This window comes from Entelurus aequoreus, linkage group LG18, assembly GCF_033978785.1.
Source record: "Entelurus aequoreus isolate RoL-2023_Sb linkage group LG18, RoL_Eaeq_v1.1, whole genome shotgun sequence".
NCBI classification, from domain to species: Eukaryota; Metazoa; Chordata; class Actinopteri; order Syngnathiformes; family Syngnathidae; genus Entelurus; species Entelurus aequoreus.
In genome coordinates, this window is record NC_084748.1 from 44,818,088 (window position 1) to 44,831,755 (window position 13,668).

The following is a 13,668-nucleotide window of genomic DNA, read 5'->3' on the forward strand; positions in this document are numbered from 1 at the left end:
ACATCATATGTAAATATGAACTTATATTTATACATTGTATGTATTTATTCTAACCAACTATGCAATTATATAACATATATACAATGTGCTTCTGTCAGCAATCTACTAATAAAAGTCTCAATCAAGTTTTCAATGAGTGTTGGCCGAGTCGAGCGAAAACGTTATGGACCCCGACTTAAACAAGTTGAAAAACTTATTCGGGTGTTACCATTTAGTGGTCAATTGTACGGAATATGTACTTCGTTGTGCAACCTACTAATAAAAGTCTCAATCAATCAATCAATCAAAAAAAATGGTTGGCCAACTTGTTATTCCGCCGCACAAACCCCGGAAGTTCCTCGCCGTGTGTCTCCTCCTCAGCTGCTCGGAACGTTATGGTTGGCCAACTTGTTTTCCTGCCGAACAAACCCGGAAGTTCCTCGCCGGACTAGTTTTGGAGCACATCATCGGTCTGGGCTATTTAAGGTAAGATCGTGAACGGAGATCGTAAACATTTAACAAAGTCGGGCACTTTATATATAAAAAAAAAAAAAACAGCTGTTGTTTCCTTCCTTCCGTGTGCTCGTGTTTTTTTTGTTTACATCCTGCCGTGCTCCTGGGAACACGTGGGCACGCACATGCTAGCTACATTTCATCCATTTCTTTTTCCGATCAAAAGTCGTAACGTGCGTTTTATTAATAAAGTGTGGCGTTGTTTACTGTACTCAAGCAAAGCTGCTAATAGAGAGAGGGAATGTGTGCCATGATGCATATGCCGGCGAGTTAGCATGTGGCTAGCTCCCGGCTACTTTCACAATACATATGTTAGAGCAGTGATTCTCAACCACTGTGTCGCGGCTAGTGTCGTGAGATATTGTTTAGTTTAGTTTATTAAGGATCCCTACTAGTCTACACCGCAGTGGAGACTATTCTTCCTGGGGTCCAGGCAAAAAAACATCACACAATCACAAAACAAAAGATTACAATGCAGTACTACATGATCAATTAATAAAATGTTGTAATACAAAAATAGCAGGTTTATGGTGTGTATAGATTTTTTTTAGAAATAGAATCAAACTACAAGCTAGTCTTTCACCAACTCTCATCCATGACAATTCATCTTGCATTATCTCATCGCCGGTCCTAAATGAGCAATGGAGAGTTAGTCTGGCAGCTTTGTTTTGGGTGAGCTGGATTTTATTTAGTTCTTGTTTAGATGCATTAGACCAGATTGCTGGTGTGCCGTGGGAAATTATGCAACTATACCTAATTGGTCCAAAAAATATTTTTTGCAAGTCAATACTCATAATAATGTGCCGTTGTCTAGTGCCTGTGCTGTGTAAAGCTTAGCAGGGTAATCTTGTAATACTCCATGTCAATAGGTGGCAGCAGGTAGTTCATTGCTTTGTAGAAGTTGGAACGCGTCGAGGATGGTTTGTCGTGATTCCAATATGCAGAGCACAGCGGGAGACAGCGTGCAGGTAAAAAGGTATGTAATGCTTAAACCAAAAACTAACAAAAGACAAGTGCCGCTAGGAAAAGGCACTGAAGCATAGGGATGGCTTTGCAAAACCAAAGTCAAACTGAACTGGCTACAAAGTCAACAAAAACAGAATGCTGGACGACAGCAAAAACTTACAGCGTGTGGAGCAAAGACGGCGTCCACAAAGCACATCCGTACATTACATGACAATCAACAATGTCTCCACAAAGAAGGATGGCGTACGCACAACTTAAATAGTCTTGATTGCAAAAACAAAGCAGGTGCGGGCAATAGCACTCAAAAGAAGGAGTAAAGCTGCTACAGGAGAACACCAACAAAACAGGAAGGGTCACCAAAATAACAGCGCAAGACAGGAACTAAAGCACGACCCACAGGAAACAACAACAAACTCAAAATAAGGCACGACAACCTGGTGGAGTTTCATTTTTTTTAACCTTTTCTGCCGGTGGTGGGCCTCCGTATTTTTTTTATGAAAAAAATGTGCCTTGGCTCAAAAAAGTTTGAAAAACACTGTGTTAGAGGGCGAATTTAAGTTAAAGTTAAAGCTAAAGTACCAATAATTGTCACACACACACACACACTAGGTGTGGTGAAATTATTCTCTGCATTTGACCCATCACCCTTGATCACCCCCTGGGAGGTGAGGGGAGCAGTGAGCAGGAGCGGTGGCCGCGCCCGGGAATCATTTTTGGTGATTTAAACCCAATTCCAACCCCTTGATGCTGAGTGCCAAGCAGGGAGGAATGGGTCCCGATTTTTATAGTCTTTGGTATGACTCGGTCGGAGTTTGAACCCACAACCTACCGATCTCAGGGCGGACACTCTAACCCAGTGTTTTACAACCTTTTTTGAGCCAAGGCACATTTTTTGCGTTGAAAAAATCCGGGAGGCACACCACCGGCAGAAATCATTAAAAAAACAAAACTCAGTTGACAGTAAAAAGTCGTTGTCGCAATTGTTGGATATGACTTTAAAGCATAACCAAGCATGCATCAATATAGCTCTTGTCTCAAAGTAGGTGTACTGTCACATCACGCCCTGACTTATTGCTGTTTTCCTGTGTGTAGTGTTTTACCTCTTGACTTGCGTTCCTATTTTGGGGGCTTTTTCTCTTTTTTTGGTATATTCCTGTAGCAGTTTCATGTCTTCCTTTGAGCGATATTCCCCGCATCTACTTTGTTTTAGCAATCAAGAATATTTCAGTTGTTTTTATCCTTCTTTGTGGGGACATTGTTGATTGTCATGTCATGTTCGGATGCACATTTTCTTTGCTCCACAGTAAGTCTTTGCTGTTGTCCAGCATTCTGTTTTTGTTTACTTTGTAGCCAGTTCAGTTTTAGTTTAGTTCTGCACAGCCATCCCTAAGCTTTAATGCATTTTCTTAGGGGCACTCACCTTTTGTGTATTTTTTGGTTTAAGCATTAGATACCTTTTTACCTGCAAGCTGTCTCCCGCTGTGCTCTGCATATTTGGATCACGACAAACCATCCTTGACGCGTTACGACTTCTACAAAGCAATGAACTACCTGCTGCCACCTACTGATATGGAGTATTACAAGATTACCCTGCCAAGCTCTACACAGCACAGGCACTAGACCAGTGTTTTTCAACCTTTTTTGAGCCAAGGCACATTTTTGGCGTTGAAAAAATCCGGGAGGCACACCACCAGCAGAAATCATTAAAAAAAACAAACTCAGTTGACAGTAAAAAGTCGTTGTCGCAATTGTTGGATAGAAAAAACTATTCTGATTGTGATATGACTTTAAAGCATAACCAAGCATGCATCAATATAGCTCTTGTCTCAAAGTAGGTGTACTGTCACATCACACCCTGACTTATTGCTGTTTTCCTACGTGTAGTGTTTTACTTCTTGTCTTGCGCTCCTATTTTGGTGGCTTTTTCTCTTGTTTTGGTATTTTCCTGTAGCAGTTTCATGTCTTCCTTTGAGAGATATTTCCCGCATCTACTTTGTTTCAGTTGTTTTTATCCTTCTTTGTGGGGACATTGTTGATTGTCATGTCATGTTCGGATGTACATTGTGGACGCCGTCTTTGCTCCACAGTAAGTCTTTGCTGTCGTCCAGCATTCTGTTTTTGTTTACTTTGTAGCCAGTTCAGTTTTAGTGTGTTTACCTAAGCTTCAATGCCTTTTCTTAGGGGCACTCACCTTTTGTTTATTTTTGGTTTAAGCATCAGACACCTTTTTACCTGAACGCTGCCTCCCGCTGTTTCCGACATCTACAAAGCAATTAGCTAGCGGCTGCCACCTACTGATATGGAAGAGTATTACACGGTTACTCTGCCGAGCTCTAGACAGCACCGACACTCAACAACAACACATAATTTGTAGACTATAATTACTGGTTTGCAAAAAATATTTTTAACCCAAATAGGTGAAATTACATAATCCCCCACGGCACACCAGACTGTATCCCACAGTGGTTGAAAAACACTGCTCTAACCACTAGGCCATTTTTTACCCTCGAGCAATGATTGAACACTTTTAATGGCGTATCTGTGTATATACTCTGTGTTAATGTGTACTTTTTACTTCCCACAACGAATCTAGTGCTGAATTAAAGCTGGAATTTGGTTTGTTGGCTGAAAAGTGTATCAGTGGTACATACAGTCCCGGTCAAAAGTGTACATACACTTGTAAAGAACATAATGTCATGGCTGTCTTGACTTTCCAATCATTTCTACAACTTTTTACTTTTTTTGTGATAGAGTGATTGGAGCACATACTTGTTGGTCACAAAAAAACATTCATGAAGTTTGGTTCTTTTATGAATTTATTATGGGTCTACTGAAAATGTGAGCAAATGTGCTGGGTCAAAAGTATACATACAGCAATGTTAATATTTGCTTACATGTCCCTTGGCAAGTTTCACTTCAATAAGGCGCTTTTGGTAGCCATCCACAAGCTTCTGCTTGAATTTTTGACCACTCCTCTTGACAAAATTGGTGCAGTTCAGCTAAATGTGTTGGTTTTCTGACATGGACTTGTTTCTTCGGCATTGTCCACACGTTTAAGTCAGGACTTTGGGAAGGCCATTCTAAAACCTTCATTCTAGGATAGGAGAGGATAGGACTTTATTGTCATTGCACAAGTACAACGAAACTATGTTTTCAGCACAAATCCGTTCAAGATTAGACAAACAAACAGTGTACAGGGTTACAGAACAGGAACGCTGATGGGTCGCCAAAGGTGCCCCGTAAAAGATAAGAAAAAGGTAAAACGCTGGGGAAGAAGATGAGTAAAAAAAATACAATCTAGGGGCCTAGTCTGGAATGGGAAAAAACCTCCATGCAATGCACACATAAACACGTTACATTTAATCACGACAACTCGCAACACAGGGGTGGGGAGTTGGGGCCCTGGAGGGAGACTGCTGCTATGAAGTCCTGCCAGCCGTCTATTACCCCCAGAGGGGAAACAAGCGGTGGTGAAGGCGTGGGGTGGGGGAGGGGGTGTGTGTGTGTATGTGCCCATTGTCTTGGTTGTGATGATGTAATGTTCATAAACTGGGGCCGTTCTGCATGCAAGCAAAAGTTCAACTCCTACCCTGATTTAGCCATTCCTTTACCACTTTCGGCGTGTGTTTGGGGTCATTGTCCTGTTGGAACACCCAACTGCGCCCAAGACCCAAACTCCAGGCTGATGATTTTAGGTTGTCCTGAAGAATTTGGAAGTAATCCTCCTTTTTCATTGTCCCATTTACTCTCTGTAAAGCACCAGTTCCATTGGCAGCAAAACAGTCCCAGAGCATAATACTACCACCACCATGCTTGACTGTAGGCTTTGGTGTTCCTGGGATTAAAGGCCTCACCTTTTCGCCTCCAAACATATTGCTGGGTATTGTGGCCAAACAGCTCAATTTTTGTTTCATCTGACATCACATGGCCAAAGATAAGACCTTCTGGAGGAAAATTATGTGGTCAGATGAAACAAAAAATTACGGAAATGCGCGTCCTTTCTGATTTTAATGCGTGAAAACACTCAAAAAGTGTGTTAACGCCAACAGTGGAACTATCTTGCCTCTCTGTTTCAGTCAATGAACTCGGTTATCTTTCGCAGCTAGCAGTTTGTAATTTGCTCAACTTCTTCCACATAGCAGCTGCTTAGATTCTTCTTTTTCTCTCCTTTTAATCCCCGTGGACGGCTTGTGACTGCCTAGCGTGGTGTCTCTGCAGGCCGGGGTTATTCTCTGAGGCCAATCATCTGCAGCCATCATGGTGCAGATACGCTGGACTAGACAGGGCAATGGTCCGGGCCCTGTACCATGACCGCGTGACCCGCACGGTGCACACACACAGGGGAGATTGTGCAAATGAACTTCCAACATAATTATCAACTGTTGGCACCAGACTTGGTCTTGGGATCCCTTGCTGTTTCTTGCCATTAAAGCTAAAAAAAAAAAATCTTTTTTTTTTTAAACGCAAGAGTAGAAATGGACGATGTTCCATCTCCGTTTTGTTAACAAGCCCTCATGGATTTCAGAATGAAGGCCAAAAGTTTGTTCCGTCGTATAATTGGTCGGTTTCCAAGCACTTGTTGAAAGCTTTATAGATAATTGTTCAAATAGTTTTATACTGTGGCCATTGAAAAGGGCAGGAGGATGTTGCCGAACCTTTTAGGGAGCACACAGCCAGAACCAGCTGCTGATAACTTTGCATTTTGTGAGATTTTGCACAAAAAGTCAATTACCGTATTTTTGAAACTATAAGGCGCACTTAAAATCCTTTCTTTTTCTCAAAACTCGACTGTGTGCCTTATAACCCGCTGCGCCTAATGTACGGAATAATTTTGTTTGTGCTTGCTGATCTCGAAGCAATTTTATATGGTGAAATGATAAGTGTGACAAGTAGATGGCAGTCACACATAAGAGATACGTTTAGAGTGCAATTGGACTCGAGTAATTAACACCAAAATATTTTATGTTCCATTGAAAATATAGAACATTACACACGGCACTCAGAAATCTATCAAAATGTTTTAGTACGACTTTGGTAAGCTATGAACCCGCACTGTTTTGATGGATTGTTGGAGTATTATTATGGTGTGTGTATAATGTAAGACATATTATCTGGCGTTTTGTTTCGCAATATTATGCAAAAGAGACTTTTCTTACCTTCTGGTACCTGCTGATCTGTATTTGGGATCTGCATAAGTCCTGAAAATTTGCGCGCGTCCGGCTTTGTAGTCCGTGCCAACACCATAGTCGATAAGCTTCTTCTTTTTCTCTATCTTCTTGTTATGGGACATTCATCCTCCGCTGTTGCCATTTCTAATATAAAGTAGTGTAAAGTTCTTACTTATATCTGTCAGTAAACTCGCCATGAAAGCGCTAAAACATACCGGTGTAGTGAGTTTACATTAATCACCCAAGGAACTTTAGTTATTAGAGAGTTCCGGTTGGACGGTTTTTCACGGGACACATTTCCGGCGTTGTTGTTGCACTAGTGAGCCACTGGTGAGGAGATGCTGCTCCGTTATTGATTGAAGTAAAGTGTGAATGTCATTAAAACAGTTAGCTCCATCTTTTGACACTTCTTCCACTCCCGTCCTTGCACGCTACACCGCTACAACAAAAGATGACGGGGAGAAGACGCTGCCGAAGGTGAGCCACGTAAATAAGACCGCCCACAAAACGGCGCATCCTGAAGCGACTGTCAGAAAGCGGCTTGAAGATGATCTGTAAAACATCATCTATGCAACATTTTGAGCAAGGAACCACCATTACATGTTATGTAGACCACAAGGAAGTCTTTTTACATTTAGAAAAAAAAATAAAATAATATGGCTCCTTTAGATAGATAGTACTTTATTGATTCCTTCAGGAGAGTTCCCTCAGGAAAATTTAAATTACAGCAGCAGTGTGCAGAATTGAGATATAATTTAAAAAGTAAATAATAAATAATGGGGGTATATTTTATTGCAGTGTTTTTCAACCTTTTTTGAGCCGAGGCACATTTTTTTCATTAAAAAAATACGGAGGCACACCACCAGCAGAAAAGGTTTAAAAATGAAACTCCACCAGGTTGTCGTGCCTTATTTTGAGTTTGTTGTTGTTTCCTGTGTGTTGTGCTTCAGTTCCTGTCTTGCGCTGTTATTTTGGTGACCCTTACTGTTTTGTTGGTGTTCTCCTGTAGCAGCTTCACGCCTTCCTTTGAGTGATATTGCCCGCACCTGCTTTGTTTTCGCAATCAAGTCTATTTAAGTTGTGCGTACGCCGTCCTTCTTTGTGGGGACATTGTTGATTGTCATGTGATGTACGGATGTGCTTTGTGGACGCCGTCTTTGCTCCACACGCTGTAAGTTTTTGCTGTCGTCCAGCATTCTGTTTTTGTTGACTTTATAGCCAGTTCAGTTTTACTTTTGTTTTACATAGCCATCCCTGTGCTTCAGTGCCTTTTCCTAGCGGGACTTGCCTTTTGTTAATTTTTGGTTTAAGTGTTACATACCTTTTCACCTGCACGCTGTCTCCCGCTGTGCTCTGCATATTGGGATCACGACAAACCATCCTCGACGCGTTCCGACTTCTACAAAGCAATGAACTACCTGCTGCCAACTACATATATGGAGTATTACAAGATTACCCTGCCAAGCTCTACACAGCACAGGCACTTGACAACAGCACATTATTATGATTATTGATGATAGGCTCCAGCACCCCCTGCGACCCCAAAAAGGGACAAGTGGTAGAAAATGGATGGATGGATAGGTGAAGTTGCATAATTTTCCACGGCACACTAGACAATATCTCACGGCACACTAGTGTGCCGCAGCATAGTGGTTGAAAAACACTGATGTAGACCACAAGGAAGCCTTTTACATTTAGAAAAAAAATAAAAATAATATGACTCCTTTAGTTAGATGGATAGTACTTTTTTTATTGATTCCTTCAGGAGAGTTCCCTCAGGAAAATTAAAATTCCAGCAGCAGTGTACTGAATTGAGATATAATTTAAAAAGTAAATAATAAACAATGGGTCATCCTGATGGCGTGTGGGACAAAAGAGATGCGCCTTATAATCCGGTGCGCCTATTGTATGAAAATAGACCTGACTAGACCCGCTCATCGGCATTGGCTTTATAATCCGGTGCGTCCTATGGTCCGGAAAATACGGTATAAGGGCTCGAAAGGGCCTGTACTTTTCAGAGGTGGTATAGTACCGAATATGATTCATTAGTATCGCGGTACTATACTAATATATATATATACACTACCGTTCAAAAGTTTGGGGTCACATTGAAATGTCCTTATTTTTGAAGGAAAAGCACTGTACTTTTCAATGAAGATAACTTTAAACTAGTCTTAACTTTAAAGAAATACACTCTATACATTGCTAATGTGGTAAATGACTATTCTAGCTGCAAATGTCTGGTTTTTGGTGCAATATCTACATAGGTGTATAGAGGCCCATTTCCAGCAACTATCACTCCAGTGTTCTAATGGTACAATGTGTTTGCTCATTGGCTCAGAAGGCTAATTGATGATTAGAAAACCCTTGTGCAATCATGTTCACACTTCTGAAAACAGTTTAGCTCGTTACAGAAGCTACAAAACTGACCTTCCTTTGAGCAGATTGAGTTTCTGGAGCATCACATTTGTGGGGTCAATTAATCGCTCAAAATGGCCAGAAAAAGAGAACTTTCATCTGAAACTCGACAGTCTATTCTTGTTCTTAGAAATGAAGGGTATTCCACAAAATTGTTTGGGTGACCCCAAACTTTTGAACAGTAGTGTATATGTATACCGTACAACCTACATACCTACAACTATATAGATTTTAGGCCTGGATGTTAAGTTTTGGTGGATCCTTCCTGTTGTGATATAATTATTCTGTGTTCATTCCAGTCTTCAGATTCTCACACGGAGGTCACCGCTTCCCCAGCTGTGATAGTTGTTCATATCAGAGGTCCGGGCAGCGTGCATGTCGGCACATGTGCATCTGATCTGGCTGGTTCCCTGTGGAGAATGTTCTGCAGCTATCAGGACCGGCAGGAGTTTGAGGACGATCTCTACCGGGGAGACGGCGAGGAGTCCCAGGCGTCCGAGGCCTCCAGCGATTTGGAGTTCCGCCTCTACGGTCAGCTCCACTACTCTTCCAAGGAGCAAGATGGAGAGCTTCATGTTTCCGAAAAGGCCGCAGAGACTGTTGTCACCGGGAAAGTTCCAAACTCTCCGCCATCTTCTGAAACAGTCAAGCACAAGAGTAAAAAAGGTGTCAAACAGAAGAAGAAAAGGGAAGTACCTCAAGTTCCAAGACCACTGTCGCCGTTTGAGGAGGTGGTGGTCATTTACACCAGCCCCGAAGTTATCACCATCTCTGACAGTGACACCTCTGATGATGATGATGACAACAATGGGGTTTGTGCCCTGAAGGGTAGCGGGAAACCTCCAAAGCAAACGTCCAACCAAGACCAGAAGGTAGATGAAACTTTGAAAATATTTTCTCAGTTCTGCATTAACGGTAACTTCTGTGGATCACATGTTGTAAACGACGTTAGTGGGTGGTGCTAGGATATGGCCTTTTATTAATATCTCGATATTTTTAGGCCATATCGCGATACACGATATATATCTCCATATTTTGCCTTAGCCTTGAATGAACACTTGATGCATATAATCACAGCAGTATGATGATTCCAGTGTTTCCCACACATTCATTTATTTGTGGCGGCCCGCCACGAAAGAATTACGTCCGCCACAAATAAATAAAAAAATATTTTTATTTATTTATTTATTTATTTTTATTATTATTTTTTTTAAATTTTTATTTTTTTATTTTTTTGTCCTGTCCAGCTTCTCAGGCAAATCATATAGTTGATGTAGATGCCCATATAGGCTGTTCAGATTTACTTTACAAAAGAGAAGTGTAGGATACTTCTCTTGTTGCCTTATTTGTATTTGACCACTACTGTTTTCTGTTTATTTGTTACTGACTGTGGCAGGACACCTCTGCCTCTGTTTCACTTTATGTTGCTGGTAAATAATATGGTTGTAGTAGTAGGCTAAAGTTAAATTATTTAGTATGCACTAATTAAAGGGGAAGAGCTTTAAGAGACATTTTAGCTTTTATATTTTATAAGATATATTTTTTGTAAGAACCACAATTTATAAATATATTTCAGTGACTAATTTATTGTTCAAATCTGTATATAAATATGTACATAAAGTGTTGTAATTATATTGTAAAATGGATGAATGGATGGACGTTTAAAACAAAACTGTTATTATTAATTAGTAAGTATACATTTTTTGAGCCTTTTAGAGAAAATCATATCATTGTAGTAAATTATGCAAATTACTCGGTCATGTTGACCACGCCCATAGCCACGCCTCCACCGCCCCAGGTATCTTGGCAGTTTATGGGAAACACTGGATTCTATGTGTCTACATTAAAACATTCTTCTTCATACTGCATTAATATATGCTCCTTTTAAACTTTCATGCAGAGAGGGAAATCACAACTAAGTCAATTGACCAAAAGTGTATTTATTAAACAGTTATTAAGCAGTGGCACAAACATTCATGTCATTTCAAAACAGAAAGTGCAAGATGGTCAGAGACATTTTAAAACAAGCTATTAGTGCACTTTTGTGCAGGATGTCACTAAGATGACATATCAAAACAACACTAAATTAAAGTGCACTTTTTGTACAGAACGCCACTACAATAGTTTCAAACAAATAAAGTGCACTTTTGTGCATGATGTCACACAAGATATTTCAATAAGTGTCAAATAAAAATGAGCTGCATAATAGGAAATCAAATCGTGTATGTCCTTCGCTATCTCCTTCTGTTGTTGACTATTTTTTTCATACGGTGTTTATCTGGAAATGACTGCTTGGGTATTTTGTTGGTGTCGCACGAACAGAGATGTTGACATGTGGAGTTTCAAGCACTCTTCATTCTCTAGCGGGTGACTTTTCAAACGATGCTACACATTAGTAGAGCGCTACTTTTTGTAGCAACGCTTTTGCCGCATACTTGACAAATAACGGTTGTCTGTTCAACATCTTCCCGCTTGCAGCCAAACCACCGTCAGACGATGGACTCCCTGCTGTTTTTCTTAGGAATTAATTCTTCTTCCTTCATTTGTTACCAGATTCGCACCTTCTTTCTCTCGTAATACCACTCACCCCGCACCGCTAGCATCACAGCTAACGTTACCATGCCGCTACCTGTCTGCTCCGCGAGAGCGTATGACGTTGCACGCGAGACAGTATGTGACGTATGTAAGAAGGTGCACTTGTTTTATGTCTCTGTGAGAAGGAGAGACAAGAAAGAGTGGGACGAGCCTGTAGTGTAATGCCCGCTGTTAAAAGCAACTGTGTGAGAACGTATACTCGAATATCACGATATAGTCATTTTCTCTATCGCACAGAGACAAACCCGCGATGTATCGAGTATATTCCATATATTGCCCAGCCCTAGGTGGTGCTAAAAATGTTTTGTAAGCCATGCCAACATATGTTTTTGGACGATATAGAGTGCACCGATCTATAAGCCGCACCCACAAAAAAAAACCCATATCTTAGCCTCACCAAACTATAAGCCGCAGATATACAAATGTTGTGAAATTATTTATTTACACAGAAGATTCTGTAAATGTTTATTTCCATATCTTAATTGTTTTCAAACGGTGTCTGTAACACGGCAGTAAAACGGCTGATCAAACAAAACAGAAGTCATCTTCATGGACCCAATCAGCTAAACGGACTCAATAACTCCACGTTGACGTTTCGGGGTATTTACTGAGGAATTTGTGAAACTGAAACAATACAAAAAGAATGCCATTGTAAGTTAATAATACTAACACAGACACTCGTAAAGGTGTTAGCATACTAGCTAGAGATGTCCGATAATGGCTTTTTTGCCGATATCCGATATTCTGATATTGTCCAACTCTTAATTACCGAATCCGATATCAACCGATACGATATATAAAGTCGTGGAATTAACACGTTATTATGCCTAATTTTGTTGTGATGCCCTGCTGGATGCATTAAACAATGTAACAAGGTTTTACAAAATAAATCGACACAAGTTATGGAAAAAAATGCCAACATGGCACTGCCATATTTATTATTGAAGTCACAGAGTGCATTATTTTTTTTAATATGCCTCAAAACAGCAGCTTGGAATTTGGGACATGCTCTCCCTGAGAGCATGAGGAGGTTGAGGTGGGGGGTGGGGTAGAGGGTAGCGGGGGGTGTATATTGTAGCGTCCCGGAAGATTTAGTGCTGCAAGGGGTTCTGGGTATTTGTTCTGTTGTGTTTATGTTGTGTTACGGTGCGGATGTTCTCCCGAAATGTGTTTGTCATTCTTGTTTGGTGTGGGTTCACAGTGTGGCGCATATTTGTAACAGTGTTAAAGTTGTTTATACATTCACCCTCAGTGTGACCTGTATGGCTGTTGACCAAGTATGCCTTGCATTCACTTGTGTGTGTGTGTGTGTGTGTGTGTGTGTGTGTGTGTGTGTGTGTGTGTGTGTGTGTGTGTGTGTGTGTGTGTGTGTGTGTGAAAAGCCGTAGATATTATGTGACTGGGCCGGCACGCAAAGGCAGGCCTTTAAGGTTTATTGGCGCTCTGTACTTCTCCCTACGTCCGCAGTGTTTCCCACACATTCATTTATTTGTGGCGGCCCGCCACGAAAGAATTACGTCCGCCACAAATGAAAAAACATTTTTTATTTTTTATTTTTTTATTTTTTAAATTTTTTATTTTTGTCCTGTCCAGCTTCTCAGGCAAATCATATAGTTGATGTAGATGCCCATATAGGCTGTTCAGATTTACTTTACAAAAGAGAAGTGTAGGATACTCGGGATGGTTCCTGCTGGCCCCACTATGGACTGGACTTTCGCTGATGTGTTGGACTTTCACAATATTATGTCAGACCCACTCGACATCCATTGCTTTCGGTCTCCCCTAGAGGGGGGGGGGGGGTTACCCACATATGCGGTCCTCTCCAAGGTTTCTCATAGTCATTCACATTGACGTCCCACTGGGGTGAGTTTTCCTTGCCCGTATGTGGGCTCTGTACCGAGGATGTCATTGTGGCTTGTACAGCCCTTTGAGACACTTGTGATTTAGGGCTATATAAATAAACATTGATTGATTGATTGATTGATTGATACTTCTCTTGTTGCCTTATTTGTATTTGACCACTACTGTT

The 13,668-nt window shown here is 40.9% G+C and overlaps 1 protein-coding gene across 2 annotated transcripts in view; it reads left to right on the forward strand.

Annotated features, from left to right (window-relative positions):
- Positions 1 to 309: 309 nt before the first annotated feature.
- The window catches only part of zcchc7 (zinc finger, CCHC domain containing 7), a 162,018-nt gene continuing 148,659 nt past the window's right edge, over positions 310 to 13,668 (forward strand). Inside the window, exons 1-2 of one of the 2 annotated variants that reach the window (XM_062027228.1) lie at positions 310 to 465; positions 9,351 to 9,916. In XM_062027228.1, coding sequence (XP_061883212.1) covers positions 9,464 to 9,916 — 453 coding nt within the window. In that variant the 5' untranslated portion in view covers positions 310 to 465; positions 9,351 to 9,463. Of the gene's footprint in view, positions 466 to 9,343; positions 9,917 to 13,668 lie in introns of both variants that reach the window. The other variant, XM_062027229.1, reaches the window with a different exon arrangement.